General features: G+C 40.2%; 1 protein-coding gene across 3 annotated transcripts in view; it reads right to left on the reverse strand.

Moving 5' to 3' along the window:
- Nucleotides 1-1,095: 1,095 nt before the first annotated feature.
- Nucleotides 1,096-17,617, reverse strand: part of ALS2 (alsin Rho guanine nucleotide exchange factor ALS2) — a 37,469-nt gene continuing 20,947 nt past the window's right edge. For 2 of the 3 annotated variants that reach the window (XM_082285385.1, XM_082285384.1), the window contains exons 14-34: nucleotides 16,798-16,929; nucleotides 16,436-16,564; nucleotides 16,053-16,123; nucleotides 15,633-15,699; nucleotides 15,142-15,344; nucleotides 14,933-14,998; nucleotides 13,448-13,546; nucleotides 12,775-12,939; nucleotides 10,510-10,621; nucleotides 10,131-10,208; nucleotides 9,888-10,021; nucleotides 7,806-7,994; nucleotides 7,441-7,558; nucleotides 6,745-6,902; nucleotides 5,883-6,005; nucleotides 5,212-5,388; nucleotides 4,772-4,817; nucleotides 4,201-4,262; nucleotides 3,434-3,583; nucleotides 3,082-3,178; nucleotides 1,096-1,819 (exon numbers count right to left, since the gene is read on the reverse strand). In XM_082285385.1, the coding sequence (XP_082141511.1) occupies nucleotides 1,781-1,819; nucleotides 3,082-3,178; nucleotides 3,434-3,583; nucleotides 4,201-4,262; nucleotides 4,772-4,817; nucleotides 5,212-5,388; nucleotides 5,883-6,005; nucleotides 6,745-6,902; nucleotides 7,441-7,558; nucleotides 7,806-7,994; nucleotides 9,888-10,021; nucleotides 10,131-10,208; nucleotides 10,510-10,621; nucleotides 12,775-12,939; nucleotides 13,448-13,546; nucleotides 14,933-14,998; nucleotides 15,142-15,344; nucleotides 15,633-15,699; nucleotides 16,053-16,123; nucleotides 16,436-16,564; nucleotides 16,798-16,929 (2,415 nt within the window). In that variant the 3' untranslated portion in view covers nucleotides 1,096-1,780. The remainder of the gene's footprint in view (nucleotides 1,820-3,081; nucleotides 3,179-3,433; nucleotides 3,584-4,200; nucleotides 4,263-4,771; nucleotides 4,818-5,211; nucleotides 5,389-5,882; nucleotides 6,006-6,744; nucleotides 6,903-7,440; nucleotides 7,559-7,805; nucleotides 7,995-9,887; nucleotides 10,022-10,130; nucleotides 10,209-10,509; nucleotides 10,622-12,774; nucleotides 12,940-13,447; nucleotides 13,547-14,932; nucleotides 14,999-15,141; nucleotides 15,345-15,632; nucleotides 15,700-16,052; nucleotides 16,124-16,435; nucleotides 16,565-16,797; nucleotides 16,930-17,617) is intronic. The other variant, XM_082285386.1, reaches the window with a different exon arrangement.

Below are 17,617 nucleotides of genomic sequence, written 5' to 3' on the forward strand. Positions count from 1 at the left end.
GCTTATCTCGAATTATTCAGTATAATTTTAAAAATCAAGCCAATTAATTAAGCCAACACTAAATTGTTTGCAAGCATGAAGTCCACTCTCTGTATTCTCTTATCACTAGTCTGTTGCAAGTTTAACAATAGTTTCAAACATCATTGCTCCAGAACTACTCTTTCCCCTTCTCTGAAAAAACGAAAAATAATTTTGAAGAGACCAATCACTTTTACTTTACTATGAAAACTGCTACATTACAGCTGTTGTTCAACACAACAGTATTTTGGCATATGGTTTCTTTCTATTTACATGCCAATATACGAGCCACGATCACTACTCCAAAATATGATTAGCGTTATCTATGGCACTCTAACATAAATTAAGCCATTATAACATTCTGTAGTCTGTTTTTCCCTTCCTTTTTTTTTTTTTTTTTTGAGTCAGTCCTGGCACCTACAATACTCTAGTTACCCACTAGTGTTATTGGTACAAATGAAGTTAGCCATAAACCACAGAACACACACTCACAGATTCCCCAGGGAAATAACTTGTTCTCTGCAGCCTCCGAGGTGAGCTGCTCATGATCAGGATCACGCTAAGGGACCGCAGGGAGCTTTCCCAAAGTGGGAACACCTTGTAATTAGTGCCAAGAGAGACAGCCCAGTGTGTCCTGCTCCGAGTGGGAAGCATGGAAGTACCAAAGCTCTGCCTCAGAGGCAGCTCTGGGTCGGCACAGGCAGAACCAGGAGTGACAGCAGCAGTTCCAAACCTGCTGGAGCAGCCACCCCAATGCAGCCTGCGGGGTGAACTGCTCGGGAGCTTCCCTGCAGCAGGAAGAGCTCGGTATTGGTGCCAGGAGTTCACCTCTGGGGCAACTGCTCTGCATGCTGAGCCCTGCTTCCTGGGAAAGGGCTGGACAGCACTTGCTGCTGAGGAGGGGAGTGAGAGAGGAGCTTGGTGGGCACCTTGTGTTAACCAAGGTCAACCCCCTACATCTGTTCAAGAGCACCCTTCACCCTTCTTCGCTCCTACCACAAAGGCTGCCAGAGAGAGCATTTGGCCTCAGGGTGAACAAACTGAACACTGCACAGCATTTCATTCAGTGCCAAAATCTGAAGTGGTCAGTGCCTTTTATTTATTTCATAAAGATAAAGAATGGTAAATGCCTGTATATTTACAATTCTAGTAAACAGGGAAGTCCATAACAGTGAGATTATTTCCACAACAGCACATGAATACTGCATTCAGCAATGCTGTTCAACACAGATGCCTCAAAACCTTTAGAGTCAAACACACTATAGGTAACCATTATAAATACTAACATATTTCTATTTCCTTAAATAAACATACAGCTTAATTCAGGAAGACCAAATGGTTCTGTGGTGCAATTAATTCCCTTTAAACGTTTCTGCTGACAAACCAGGAATAATAAAAACGAACCCACTGCTTTGGAAGCCATGCAGTCCAGACTCTCACAGGTGTTCTATGTAGATGCCATGCCTTTGTGCAGCATGGTTAATTTAAAAGGAGTAAATAATCTGTTACAATAGGAAAGTATTTCTTCTTGCTAGGTACTTGACAAATCAAGTCTTTAGCTTCATCACCACTTCACAGAAATCTTCTGGCTGCAGTTTTGGAATCTTAGAACTGAGAGTTCAGAAGAAACAACTGAGTATTTTCATCTGTAGCAGCAGAACTATAACCAATTATTTTCTAAGGGCCGTTTCAGGGAAGAAGTGGTTGTTAGTGAAGTTCCACTGAGTAGATTATCCCACAGTGGCAGGTTGTGAATGATGGTCTAGGTAAGCTTTTCATGCTGAATCTGGTAGTAACACGCCTGAATTAAAACAAAGTTCAGATTAGCACAAGTGCCAGTTCACAGCAAAGCATCATACACAAAAAGGTTGATTTTTTTTCTATGCAAGAAAACAGGACAAGGCTCTCTACAAGCAGTGATGCAACAGTGGCACTCAACAAATGAGAACCTTCTGATATGTAAGCAAACAAAAGGAGCAACAGGAGACTAAGTTAAAAATTACATCCAACTCCTAATCAAGCAAGATAGCATGATTTGGGACTCTAAATACTTTCACAGATCCCAGCTGTGCCAAGATTAAAGCATATTTTTGCTTACAAGTCTCTCTTTGCCCTTTGACAGAAGGACTCAAAAAAAGAAAATATTTTTTTACAGGACAAGGATGCAGGGATGAAGCATTCAGACTGAAAAGCAAAGCTTTCCATCACCCTGACCTGCTGCTGAGAGTTATTCACTTCTTAATGCTGGTTCAAATATGCACTGAGTCAGGTCAGCCAGGATCAGAAACTTAATATAAATGTCTCAGACAACACTTGCACCCATAGCAAATTAGATTCTACTTCTGCTTCCATCACGTAGTTTGCACAGACAGAAAATACAGTCATGTTCACCTAACAGTTCAGTTTAAGATTTTCATTTAAATTTCAGATTAACGGCCTCCCTCCAAACCAACATCACAAAAAGGCTCCACACAGCTGAACTGTCCAATGATCCACTTGATGAACAGTTTTGAGATAACAAAACACCAGATTTCCATTATGAATGTCTTAGTGTACAACAGGATGTTCTTCCAAACACACTCTCTTCCTTTTCCCATACTTAAAAAGGTAAGAATATTTGATAAAACGTGGAGAGTGACAGAGTAATATTTTTTACCCTAAAACTGCATTCTTGGAAAGTCTTGATGTAATGTTAAACTTTAATGGAATGGCTAATCTCCAAAGAAGCACTTCATTTCAATTTTTATAGGGAGACTAAGGCTTGTTAGGTTGCAGGGGAATGACAAGCTCCAGGTGAGCATTTAGAACAGTTCAACAGCAACCAATATTACATTTCAATAATGTACATTTGCACACTGCACCATTTTTCTTAGCAGTACCTGCAATTATGAGGTTATCCAAAGCTCTACATTAAATTTCCTTGCCTGTCCTAGTAAAAAAATTCAATTTAAAAAGTCAAAGAAATTATAGCCTAATGTTCATATAATTGTCTTAAGCTGGTCCTTATTGCTAAAAGCTGATTATTTCCAAAGAAAGCCTTTAATAGCTGAGTAATTTTCATACCTTCAAGGTAGTGAACATGATGCCTTGCTCTCCATGCTGGAGATAGGGATCCATCAGGTCTTCGATTAAGTGCACCTCAGACCCCAAGTTCCTTATCCTGTCACATGTGAGAGTGGGAAAGTGAACATGGGAACAAAAGTTGTCAGTATAATGTTTTTTAATTCTGAATTCAGGGCCTTTTCAAAATAAACTGTTCAAGATTTTTTCAGGCCAAAGCAAACAGTCAAACTGGAAAATTTATAGTTACAAAAAGCCAGTAACTAATGCTGTAACAAGCAGCAGGAGTGTTTAACACAGAAGTACTTGTACTGCCTATGCTCAGCTTATGACTGATGCCACCCTTAGTGCCTACCTGGCTCGTAGCACCACATAGAGAAAAACAGGAAATAAGTCATCCATGGACCACAGAAAATCTTCCTGAAGGGTCTCAAGTACACTCTGGGAGATCTCTTCAAAAGTCTGCTGGATCACCTTCAACTTGTCAGCTGGGGTAAATGTGGTACTATTTGGAGAGCAAAAGCAAACCAGGATAACAGCACGCAGTTAGAGATCCACATCTAAATTAGGAAGGCAGCTTGCTGGCCAGCATGGCCCTCCCCGTGCCCAAGGAGGTCAGACATTCACACTGCAGCAGCCAGGGCTGCCAAGGCTGCACAGTACCTACGTTAGAATCACCACATCAAGGCACACTACTGCAAGTGAGACTCTCTTCACAGTTTTATAGTGTTTTAATATAGTGGTAAAAGGGAAAAATTCCTTTCTAAAATATTTTTAATTCCTTAATTTCTTAAATTCTTGCATAACAGACACAGAAGAGCCTCCCCTGCACAGGTCACTTTACCACAGCTTTTTGAAAATTCACATGTGTGTTTGATAGACATCCTTACGCCTTTGATTCTAAATGGTGTCCCACAGGCACCTTTCAGTCGTGTTTATGAGGCAACACTTCATTCCCCAGCAGGAGAAATTGCATTTTTACTCAGAACTGGAAAATGTCTTAGTGACTTTTCTTACAAAGGTGAACAAAAAAGGTGACATGTAAAGGATCCCAGTCAAGTATACTAGCTACTACTATACCAGGAACAGTGAAACACTGAAAGACAGATTGCAGAGAATTACCTGATTTGCTGTAAACATTCAACAGCAGAGGCAAAGCAGGCGTCTTTTGTGTTTGATGATACCTGTGTAATCATGGTAAGATTTATCAGGCAGGTTCAGCACTCCCACTGTTCAGTGTTGAGACTCTTTCAACAAGATAATGATTAAGAATGTAAACTATACGTTTTTCCTAATCAGAAAGTATTATAATGATATAACCCTCTTAATTAAGCAGCTTGAAAATTTCCTTGCTAGACTTTTATTCTCACACTTTCCTAACTGGAGACCAAGCAAAGGTCTCTTGAATTCACTACCAAGTCAGACAGAGAGTGACAAAGCTGGACTGATGGCCACTGTAAGAGATCACGGAATGGTTGGGGTTGGAAGGGATCCCTGGAGATCACCGACTCCAATGCCCCTGCTAAGTCATTAATGCAGCATTTAAGTAGTAGGCAAACTTTAAGGCAATATAATAACATAGCATATCTTAAGCAAAAAGCCTGGTCAAAAATTCTTTCATCACTTTTTCATGACTTCAGCTTCTTGAAAGAAGCACTGGGCAAAACATGTAAACAAGACCCAATGAACATACCTTTCTACTCTCTCCAAGGATGGATACAGTTCCTGGCCAAAATTTCCTGCAAGAAACCCAACACAGTCCACTGAGAGAACATAGTCATAAAGTATTTTTTGCATTATAGAAATGAAGTCACATTCTCAGACACAACAGCCCTTCCTACAGGATCAACTACACCTCCCACAAGAAGCCAGAAAACTCTAATTTGAAATGCCTCACTCTGATTTTGTAGCAACATCAATCTTTACCTCCTTCCCATCCCTTCCACCTCCCCATTTTAGAAGAGGGAAGGTTTGATTCACTCTCTCAACCCTTCTAATGAGCTTGAAGACATGTTTAGATGCATTTTAATCAGAGAAAATACTTAAGAAAATTGGGGGTTTGTTTTAGTTGCTGTATCTAATTACATGCCATAACCTTTGCCAGTTTCTGTTTTACTGCTGCAGCATACTCACGCTTGCACTCCGAGAAAACTGAGAAGAGCCATATCAGTTTGTTTGTTTAGACGTAAAACACATTCCCAGTAAACGTCCTCCTCACGCTCGTTGTCCAAGGCATACAACATAAAGAGAGGAGGATAGAGGCGTGGCAGTAATACAGGGAGCAGCAAGCCAAAACTGGTTACCACATAGCTGCAACAAAAAAATAGAGGGGATGGCTTGCAGTGGAAGGCATTAAAAACCTAATTATCTATAAAAATTGAATGAAAATCATTGGAACAAATCTTTCCTGTAGCACAAGCCTATTCTACAAGGGATAAGAGTAAAAATGTAAGTACAAATCCATCAAATAGCAACTCTGATAGGAAAAGATTATAAATTACTTCCAGTGCTCTTATCCCAAATACTTTTCTGAAGCCCAGGCCCAAGCCTTAACTTGCTTACCCATAACAGACAAAAGCAAATTTTAAGTAAAGAACCATTGCATGGAACAAGCATGAAATGTTTATTCCAACCATAACATGGAAGTTTGCTTATCAGAATCTGTCATCAGAACCAAAGGGAAAAAAACCCACTGCTTATATCCATCACTTGAATGTGTGTTTATCTTTCTTCCCCCACCCAAGGAAAAAAAAATTCAACAAATAAAGGCTTTGTTAGTTTTAATTTGTTTTTCCTTTATGTACCCTGGCTCAGGAGATTCTGATCTGGAATCAGATTTCCCACTGCAAAATGATCGCCGTCCTTTTGTCTCCGTTGCCAGAAATGGAATTGTGCTGCCCTCTTCCGGGAGATCAGGAAACAAGAACCTAAACGGCAACACACGTAACAGTATTTGAGGTCACTTCGACAAGTTCCCACAAATCTCAGTACTAAGGCAAGACTGGAGAGAAAAACGTCAGCAGAAATAATATATGGTGGGCTAAGACAGCACAGCTAACACACATACAGTACCAGCTCCCTGCAAGAAAACTTAGGAAGGCCAACCCCTCCAATGCCAAGGACACCTTTCCTACATTAACGCTTCCCTCCAGACAAGGCTTCTAACTTAGTAATTTGGAGTATTTCTGCTTTCAGATTGGCAGGACACAATTAAAGCTGTAATTATTCTCAAGAATCTAAGCCAGCTCTTCATAGGAAGATTGTTCATCCACTTTGGTAAGAACTTTAATGCCATATGGGTAAAAACATTATTGAATACCCTGGGATTCCCCATCCTCACTAGTGTTCTACACCCTTTGAACACTGTCTTTGCACACTGCCGGTATCCAGAGACACTAAATTGTAAATCTGTATTCCAGATGCGCTGCTTACAGCCACATTTTGAAGTACGATGTAGGATGTAACACACTAGGTGTGAAGAGTTTCATTTTTCCATTTTTGACAAAATATTCAAGACTCCTTAAAAAGATTAAGAAAATACAAGCAACCCCCAAAACCAAGTCACAATGCCAGCACCTTTGAACTGTACAACACGAGACAGCTTCAATAGGTGAGCCAGCTTTAATGAATTCAGCAGTAGCTGGACTTGAAAATGAGTCTCGTTACCTGACCAGCTGGAAGATGCGTTTGAGGTAGGACTTGATCTCTCTGACAGCCTCCTGCAGTAATCGTCGATTTGCTCCTACTCCAACATAGGTCATTCTATAGACAGCTACCAGCGTTTCCACCAGCTTGCCCAAGGGATGGAGAGGAGTATCACAAGCCTGAGATGAAGGATATTAATTGGCCAGTCAAATAGGTCAATGGCAGACAAATTTAAAAAACAGAATTCAAGAGATATGGGTCAGAGACCCAACAACAGGCTTTCAAAAAATATTACAAATATCTCAAAAATGAGCTATATTTAATAAATTTCCACTTGGATTATAAAATTTATGTGTCAGCTAAATACAGGAGTCAAGACAGTACAAGAATTTGTGCTACTACTTGGACTAGTCATCTGTCCAGAAGTCTTAAAATTAACATGCAAAAATTAGCAAGTATTTCAATATGCTTTACTGGGATCCAATGTAGAAGAATGAAAACAGTAACTGAACAGAAACTGACTTTAAGAGAGCATTTATTAAGTAGTCAATGATTTTAGTCTTAGTTGTGGACTCCAATGTATTAAGAAGTGATGAGCAAGCATGAACTATGGATTACAAGAGCGCAATTATGGAAATAGTTAGGAAAGCTATTACAAAGTGAACTTGATGTCATGCCTTGCCATGCCTTACTATGTGAGCATTTCAGTCACAATACCTTTATCAAGTATTTTTTTATATTTTCGTATTTTTCCAGGGTGAAGGCACCAATGTGTTGTGGAATGAACTCCAAGCTTTCCAGTGTCTGAGTATGTGAGCGGCTCAGTAATTCCAGGCTGCAGTTTAAAAAGACAAAGACGTTGTACAGGTTGAGACATACAATAGGGAACAAACCCCTGACATTAACAACTGAACTAGTTCTAAACATCAGTATGTCTCTGAAAGGGTTTGTAGTGCAGAGTAGTAATGTTATGATTTCGCTTGGAGTTTGCTGTTGTTTTAACTAAACCTTTACAGCAGAGTTTCTAGTTTAGAGCAGAGTGCAACCCTGCTTTGCTTGCTGATACATTCTCAGGAGCCAACCTGTCTTTGTGCTGCCGTCGGTTGGTGGTCAGAGCCACCGCAATGTTGTCCCAAGCCTTCCATCTGTCCCCCTGGCCAGGGCTCTCACAACCAAGCTGGTTCCAGCATTCTTCAAATACTGCCCTCCATTTCTCATCAGGAGACACTGCCAGGATCCCAAGTTTCCGCCTAATAAAATGACGAGTGGGTCTGTTAAAATCAAATAGCAATGAAGCAACACATTCAGCTTGAAAACCACCCATGGCTAATGTCAATTTAATCTCTCACACTGTTTTACCAAAAGCTGATATACTTAAGTCTCTACTGTGAACCAAGTTTCATCACTAAGAATAAAGCTAGAGCCTACGATTAATACCTACATGAGAGAACAGCTATGAACCTTATTAGTTTTACTCTTTCTTGCAGCCTTCCAGGAAATGGTACAACAAAGGACTGGTGCTTATCTTCACCACTGGTATTCATTGAGAAGTCTCAGGACACGTTCATGTAGCAAGGACACAGTGTAAGTAAGTCCCAAGTATCTCACTATCCTGGAAAGCACAACTAGCATAGCTACCCACATAAATATCAAGGATGGATACACAGCTTCTGACCCTAAAGCAGCATCTACAGATAACACTGCATGACATGTTAGGGATGTGCTGGTAGAGAGCAAAACCAGCTCAGGCATCCTTTCACTGCCAGACAATGCTCAGGGATCATCTATAGCCAGAAGAAAACCATGAGCTCTTCTTCCCATATATATATATAGATAAAGATATCTCAGACATATAATGAAATTTAGGGCTTTGAAAAGCTTTCTCAAAACAAATAATTGCTGTCAGGGTTAACAGTTCTATCTTGATTTAAATCAAGTGTCAGATAATGTCAGACCTTTCATTAATATTTCTTCCAGCACATTTGAGATGAGAACTAACACCACAGGTATTTCCCCATGCTGCCAGTTTCACAAAGCAGGAAAAGTAGGCCCTAAGTCTTTTCAGAAATTATACCAGAAGATTTTCAACTTGAAGACAGGTGGAAAAGGGTAGCTGAAACCCTTATTTCACAAGCAATCCTCAGAAATATGTACATACATTTATTCATAGACTCCCTACTGGGGTAAAAAGCAGACAGCTGTGAAGGCTGCAAGTGTTCAGTTCAGCAGGGAGGCCCTGCTTAACTTGAGTGCTGTTGTAGGTGTCAGCACTGTCAAAAGAAATTACCAGTGAAAGCTTCAGGAAGCCTACTGAGAAGTAATCGACGTAAAAATATTAGAGCCGTGTTTCCCATTTTAATCTGAAATATGAGAGCACGCTTCCAAGATATTGAATCCCATACAGCAACTGCTAAAGCAGTACGTGGTGCTACCAAACACCAACATCTCACTATCACCTCTTTAAATTTACTTAGGTTTCTTCTACTCAAAGATGTATCAGTTATAACTTAAACATGTTTTGGTTTTTTCCCCCCAGAAATAATTAGGCAAATTGCCCTAATGCATTTGCTATACAGAGCGGTTTATAGATGCTTTTCAAAGAGATCTTTGCCAAGTTATTAAAATGCTCTTTTGCAATTCAGCAACTTCATATTTTCTTACACACTGCTTGGAAGAGGTGTAGGATCTAATCAATTCTGTCCAAATATATCCCCACTGGCATTAATAAATGACACAATTCATTAAGTTGCAAACAAAGTAACTGGCAGAAGGCAGAGAGGTCTGTGATTAACTTAACCATCCTAATACAATTTAGTCTTTCTCAGGAGCTCAGAAGCCAGCAGCAGCTGTGAACTCAGGTTCTAACAGTAAGCTCCAATATAAACAAAAAAAATTTCAGACTGCTACAACACAGTAGCAGCACATCAGCTGCCCCGTAATTTCATGCCACTATTTGCATATTCAAGTAGCAATTAAAGGAAGAATAACTATAAAAATATGTTTATCTTATTTCATTTCCTGAGCAACAATAAAGAGGAATGTTTTCAAAACCTCACTGTTTCTTTGGAAGAAATACTTTTAACTGGCCTTTGAAAAAAAGACAACAGTTCTGTTCCTAAGTATTACTGAACCATATGAGAAATTATTTCTTATTGAACACTCACAGTGCTTTAGGCTTGTCCTTCTCATTCTCATACAAACTAGGTTTGAAGTAGGTTCCTGTGATTTTTATTCCAGATCCCCACTCTCCACTGAAGAGACCTTCAATATAATCTCCATTTGGTAAGGTCAGTGTTCCCTTGAGAAAAGATAATTAAAAAATTAACTGAAATCCATCTGGAAACAAATTACAGCCTTTAAATTATTTTAGATGGTAACAGTTTACAAGTGACAACTGTAATACTGACCTTTCCACTCAGAGTCCAGTTATCTGAAAATTCCCCCTCATAGACTGTATCATCCTCAGAAAGCAAAATTCCAGTCCCCTACAAAAAGAATCATAAAGAACACAAAGCAGTAATTATAACAGAAGGCCAGACCACAGACCTAAAGATGTGCTTTAGAAAAACCCATTACTAATTCTTAGAAAGTAGCAATTTTAAGCTGTTTCTGAAGTAGTCCTAGGTAAAACAGAGCAGGGATTATAAAGGCAGTTCTAAAAGCATGGACAACAGAAGATTAGTAGAACAGAAGCTTTACAGAGCCTAACACACACTCATCTGCCTCAGAAAGCTGCCACACTTAAAGGTAAAGTCCCTACAGCCCAGGGTCCAGTGTCCAACTCACCATCATTTTGTTGGTGCTGAAGGCTCCTTCATAATACAGTCCAAACTGAGTAACCACAACACCATTGCCTTGGCAAAGATCATCTTGCCACATTCCCATGTACTTTTCTCCTCTGAAAAAAAATGAAGTAGGACAGAGTCTAAATAGTACATTTATAGTCCTTCTTTGGCTTTACAGCCCCATTTAACCATTACAGAAACCATCAGAAGAGAGTCATAGAGCACTTGCTTTGGGTCTGGCAGTTTAGTTTCACCAGCTCCATGGAAACAGAGACTCTTTTTGATACAAATAAATTACAGTGAACTTTCACAATTCATATTTCAAATTGGCCATATCCAAGCAAGTTGATGAGCTGAAATGGTGCTGAAGCCCTGTTAAACCCAGTGCATGCCCCAAGGAACCTGAGCAGTAGGCTTTTGTTTTGCCAAAGTTTTTTATTTCTTTTACCTAAAGTCAGATGACTCAAACTGAAAGAATAATAAATAAAAAGAAACCAAGCTGTTCTTCTTGGGGAATAGGAGGGAGACCCAGAAATTCATACATGACATTTTTGAAATATTAGAGTGCAAAAATTGTAAGGAAACACATATTGTAGAAAGTTTCTGTATAACAGCCTAACAAAGGTCATGATATTAAAAAATTTAATTAGGCAATTAAAAATTGCTCACAAATAAACATCAGATTTGTTCACACTATTTAAAATACTTTTTTTTCCTGTATATAAGCACACAGAAGTCAGGCTAGAGTTGTTTGAAACTTAGTGGAAGTCCCAAATATTTTGAAACAGCCTATTTTTACAGTTGTTCTGAAAGAGAATGCAATGTTTTCACCATGCAATTAATAAACTAGTAACTTGTCAAGGCCTTTTTTTCTGCTTTTAGAGGGAAACTAGTGATTGATTTGATACAATTCTGCTTGTTACCAAGCATTTTCCTTGAAATGTACCCAGGAAAATTTATGTTTATAGTAAACAAAGTAAGCCCAACCATTAAACTAAGCTCAGGGGTCTCTCCCAGCTGACTGGCCCCATAAGGTGTCAGGAAGCTGGTCTGGTTCATCCTGCCAGCTACAGGGGCCTCTGCTGGCTGAAGGCCCCTTGGAGAGAGATTCCACACGCTCAGTTACCAGGATGGAAACTCAAAGTCCCACTTGTTCAAATAATTGTTTTGCAACAATGACAGCAGGCAATAGTGTCTGCAGCTACTCCTTATTTGTCTGGTCTGCAGAGTAAGTGCAGAAAAAAATCCTGAGGACACAAAGATACACACACAACCTCCCCAAACTAGAAACAAAACTACATCAGGGTAGCACTCTCATGTATGAGTAGCTCTGGAATAAAAAGCAAATGCCACACTCTTCCCTCACCATGAACTGCCGCGGCATTTACAAATTCTGGAGGTGAGAGGATTTGCAAGAAAAGCTGATATCTCTTTAGTTTGTCCTAGGTAAATAAATGACTAAGGAAAATACGCAAAGACATCGTGGCACTACAGTGTAAGAACAACCACCACCACTGAGCAAGACTAGATGCAAAACTGACACCCAGAAATACTAGAGATGTTACAACAGCTCATGTTTCAGAAAAACATCCTCCCTTCACCCACCAGACTTTTGCCTGCTTGGCTTTTGAAGTGGACAATCAGTTAAACAACAACAGTTCCTTGGGCTTTCACCAAAAGCTGTTTCCAGAAAAACAATCAATAAATTGGCGACTAAAAGACAGACTATATTGATCTGTGCTCAGGGTTCATTTAGTGCACATATTTAGTGCAAGTCTGTTTCTGAGACCATCTTTTCAGTAATCTGCCCTGAGAGAAAGCATTTTCCCTCCACTGCACTGGCAGAGTAAGCCAATGGAAAACCTGAGCATCAGTTGAAATTCATGAGCACCATTATCTGCCACTGAACAACGCAGTCCTATAGCCTGAGATGAAAGAATACTCACATGACATTCATAACACTTTCAGCACATACACAACACAACACCGCAACAAGACACCATATTCAGAGCTAGTTTTCAGGCAGGAGTAGGACAGAAAAGCAAGACAGAAAAAACCAGTGCAATCCCTCCACCATTCACTCCAGAAGCGGCACCAAAGAGCAGTTCCCAGACCCAATTCTTTATATCATCAACCGAGAGAGCCCAGCAATAAAGAAGAAAAAAAGAGACATGCACTATTACTGGTACTAACAAATCAAATCCTTTCCTACTCTTTTTGCAATTGCATGTCATATCTGAGTTTTAAGGATTTGTGGAAGCATTACCTTGTGATATCATCAAAAACTCCATAACCACTCTTCTTGTCCATTATCCACTGTCCAATGAACATACTAGGAGAAGAAGAGGTCAGCTTCCCACTGCGCAGCAGCCCGTGCCCGTGCCGCATGTTATCCTGGAAACACCCTTCATACACCTCACCAGTAGCATAGCTGGAACAGCAACAACAACAAAACAACAAGTAAGAGTCCTGTCATCGACTGCTCTGTTGCGGGGCTGGTTTTGGAGTTTTTGATTGGTTTTGTTTCGTTGGGTGCTTCCTCCAAACAGATCAACCCTCTCTTTTTCCTTCTAGGAATTGCATTACAACCACACCAAGCAGCAACTACAGCTGAAGTCTGTTTGGGATAAAAGTGATCCTTTAATACAAGTCTTTGGATGCTTTGTTGTTTTAAAGCCATCCTCTGCCCAACAAGCAAGGCCGTTAGAGGTGATATTTATCTCTCAGAATAAAGAATCCCCTCTTAATGCAAGGTGGCAGCAACATTAGAACAGACATTAATAACAGACCCCCGTACAAGTTGCATTGTGAGCACAGCAGAAAATAAGCCACGCTAACCACAAGTCTGCAATGTAACAAAGCTACACACAGAGTCTTGGTCAGAGCATCAGCCCTGCTCTCCCTTCTGCAATGACAGTAGCACATGTGCCACATGTTACCTGTACACTCCATGCCCACACATTTTGCCTTCCTTCCAGTATCCCACGTAATGGTCCTCTTTATTCAGTGCTTTGTTAGGTACTCTGTATTCACCATACCTGCCAGTGCAGAGATGGAACACAAGCAGCTGTAACACCGATACGTTTCATTAACGGAGCAGATACACATCACAGAGCCATTCTAAAATCAGAATGCTCTCCTTTTCAGTGCATCTCTAACTACAGCAGTCACAGATGATATTTTTTGTAAGAGAAAGCAAGTATTCCAGCATCACTAGGTCAATTTAGTCCATACTGCTCTCTCCTGTTTGATTGTGACATGTTGTAAGCACTCCTCTCGCCACCACACTGCAGCATTTTTCTCAGGCCATAAGCCTTCTCAAATCTTAAGACTGCTTCTACCTTTATTATTTTCTTCACCTCTTGATAACTCAAGTACACTCTCTTCCAGGGAAAGATGAGGACATGTATTGCTACAGAAAAGATTTTTTTAAAAGATGCTAGCTTCCAATTATGCTTAGTGTAAAGGAATTATTCACAATTTCAGCATGCCTGAAAAGAATGAGATACACAGCTGTATTTATTGACTTTAATCTCCTGAGGAGATTAAAATCCAGTTCTGAAGGTTCTCTAGAGGGCATGTCCAACCAACAAGACACTACTGTTAAGTGCTGAGACTATAACATGCATGCTGAAATACAAGTACACGCATTTGATAATGTCAGCAATTACAGCTAAATACTAATGCATTTATTCCTGGTTGGGCTTTGTTTGCAACATTTCCATCTCCAACAACCCTAAAATCTCCAGGATTAGTTACAAATGACCAAAGCTCTAATCTGGTTTTATAGTTTGACATTATACCAATAGCCAAGAGGAATTTTAAAAAGCTGTCTGCAGTCAGACCACACTTCAATTTCCCCTCCAACCCATTATTTTAAAAATACATCTGGAAGCCAATAGGACTCCCCACATATTTTTATCCTGCCCAGTACAGACATGTCTGCTCACAAGATGCATATAAAAATGCCTTTGGAAATAAGTTCATCTCTCAGCCTCAACAGTGCTCTAAGCAGATTCTTAGCAATGAAATCCACAGATTAGTTCAAAGCTGCATAATACATTAAGTTATTTTCAAGTGGTTGGATTTGTTTCACCAGATAACATGATAATGTCTACAACTTCCGTTCAGCCTACTTTCAGTCTCCTCTGTAAGAGTTATCTTCATCATCAAGATCACATACTCTCATTAGTTTTCACCCAAACCCTGAAGTCTCGAGTCATGATTTTGTTTCCTTGCTAGATTACTGAACCTTTGCTCTACCAGAAATATAGCAAAGAAAACACTAGAGAAGGTGCATCACTATGTTGTAAGAAAGGTCAGTAAAATTGACTGCAAAACCATTAATTAAAAAGGTTTTGTTGTTTTCTCCTACAACAAAAAGTATTTCTTACCCGGCTCCACAAGTACTGAGAATATCTTACCCATCCTCCAGCCCAGTCCGGAAAGTCCCAGAGTACATTCGTCCATCTGCCCATTTTAGGATCCCTCTGGAAAAAAATACAAGCCCATGCCAATATGTAAGTTAATCAGTTCACTTTGCACTTTCCAAATACCTTCTGTGAGTGAGCCTACTTATTGTTACCGCAACCACTTCATTTTGGTTTCGACCACTCCATTCCAGTGCTTTTACCTTCCATGGGGTTTTCCTGAAAGCCACCTCCCATCATAAACAGCATCCTTGAATCGAGGGTCCTTGTAGAAGGTGTATTTGGCACTGCGAGAAATAGGAGGTTCCTGTCTTGGCACATTCCCACCAGCTCCATATAGAATCATGTCAGAAGTCCCTTTAAGGGCCTGATCCACTGCTTGGCTTATTGCCCTCAGCCACTTGGTCTGAAACAGAAAGTGGTTCATCACAGAATTCAGCCAACACCTGTCTTTGTACTGACTCTCACCTTTACAGCAAGAACAGTCCTGTCCCTGGCACTGCTCAGCACAGTGCTGTGCACTGCAGCACTGCTACCCTCAGGCACCATATACAGCCAGCCTGCACACCCAGCTGCAGAAAGACTTCATTCTTGGGAAATACTCAGCAATCCTTCTCCCAGTTTGGATTCACAGGTAGGGGAAAAAGCCTCATTGGCATCACTGAAGTAGTGTCAAATTCGTAGATATGCCCACCTTCTCCTGTGGTGTTGAAGAAACAAGAACAAACTGTTCTTCTGGTGTTGTAATCTTCAACCCGTTCCTACATGGGGGGAAAAGTATTTTAATCCGTGAAATTCCATCTTGAAAACCCAAGGTTTCTTAAAGCATCAGTATTGTATCTTCTCTTCCCTACCCCAGCTAGCATTCCCTTTAAGTCAGCAATAAAAAGAAGCAGCAGCAAAGAAGACTTGCTTCCCCCTCGAACACCTTATTCTTTCCAATGTTTACACCATTTTTTTAAGACCTAGAAATACAACATTTTCTGAAACAAGAAAAAAGGGTAGACAGTGCTGCAATCATCGTATTCCACTCCAAATTCACAATAATTGGTTAAAAAAAGCTCATCTTCTCTCCCAAAATATTAGACTATTTCAGCATCACAAGAATACTCACACGTTACCAGCTTCTTCTGAAAGAGCTTCTACCCACAGTGTGGACAAGGGAAAAATATGGTGTGTTGAGAACTGTAGGAAAGGAGAAGGGAAACATCAGCAGTTACTGATCCATTAATCCTGCCCTGTTTTTTTTCTAAATGGTTTCTTTTTTCCCCTTCTTTGAGGACTAGGAAAAATTGAGCATTAGGGACTCTTTCTACCACCCTGATCCAAGAAACAGCCAACAGAAACCACGCCAGCCACAGGGCAATGTAATCAAACGTTAAAAAGGCACATAATTTCAGATTTATTTTTACACTGCAAAAACTTCACTGTATGAAAAATAAGTAATGTTGTTTGAAGCAGAGAAAAGGTTTTGTTCCTGGCTCCAAGCTGGCTTACCTGAGCATGCACCAGAGCATCGTTGAAGAGGATGAACCAGTTCACAGAGAACCTTCCTGCATGCTGCAGGGACAACCCCCGATTGCTGCTCTCACAGATCAAACGCCGCTCCGGCTTCCGCAAGGAGTCCTACAGGAGGGGTCAAAAGCAAAATGACACAATCTCACTTCTCACTGATTGTGATTAAGGTCGGTGCTTTAGTCTTTCACAGTAAAGGCCCAACCTTTCTAAAGGAAAGGGTACTACAGCAACACCAAGTGGAAAAAATAGCAAGTGCAACTGGGACAGCAGCATTAGTAATAGACACAGGCACTAAGAGCAATAGATTCAAGCTGCTAATGGACTGGCAGTCGTCACTGTACCGTCATTTTCCCAGGAAAGGTCTTCCAGAAGCCAAGGGTGTATTCTGCTTCTTTAATTTTTCTGCTAAGATGGACAGCAAGGCTCTCGTAACATGAACTAGAATCCTGCAGCTTCTGGTATTCTGGAGATGCCTGTAGGGCACAAGGTAAGACAGAGCTGAGGGCGTTTCTGAATGCCTGTACCAACACCACCAACTAAGCTGCAATACAACTGCTCGCTTTATTAAATCAGCACTAAGTGCATGACAGTTGGTCTGGGTACTAAACAAAGCAGACAGAGTTATTTTCTTGGTGACATGTTCTGTTCATGTGCTGAAAGTTTTTAAAAATCACGAGAAGGTCTCTGAATGTTACAAGGAGAATGATTAATACACAATTACATGATCTACCTTCTTGCAGCTTAACAAGCTGTACTAGAAGTAGTGCTCCTAATTGCCGGAACAATATTCTAAATTACTATATTGGGCTAAATGTACAAGCAGTTACCATTCCTGTTTAGTCATCTTTTATTTCAAAACAAAGCAATTATATACATCTAAATGGGTGGTAAAAGTCTACCTAATATATATGTAGTGTTTTTAGTAGAGTATTACAGCAAGGGTTAGCTACAGCAACGATGCCAGATGAAACTGAAAAGCAACAGGCAAACATCAAAACAATATATCTGCAATTAAGCACTGAGGCACACAAACAAGCTCTGGCAGGGTAACAAGTTTCTACGTGTCATGTGCTCTGTGCAGGTGGTGTAAGATTGTGCAAATAAATCTACAAGATCTTTTTATCTTCCCTGCAGCAAATACAAGTTTGAGGTAGCTCCTCT

The sequence above is a fragment of the Coloeus monedula genome, assembly GCF_965178545.1.
Source record: "Coloeus monedula genome assembly, chromosome: 7".
In the NCBI taxonomy this organism is placed as follows: Eukaryota; Metazoa; Chordata; class Aves; order Passeriformes; family Corvidae; genus Coloeus; species Coloeus monedula.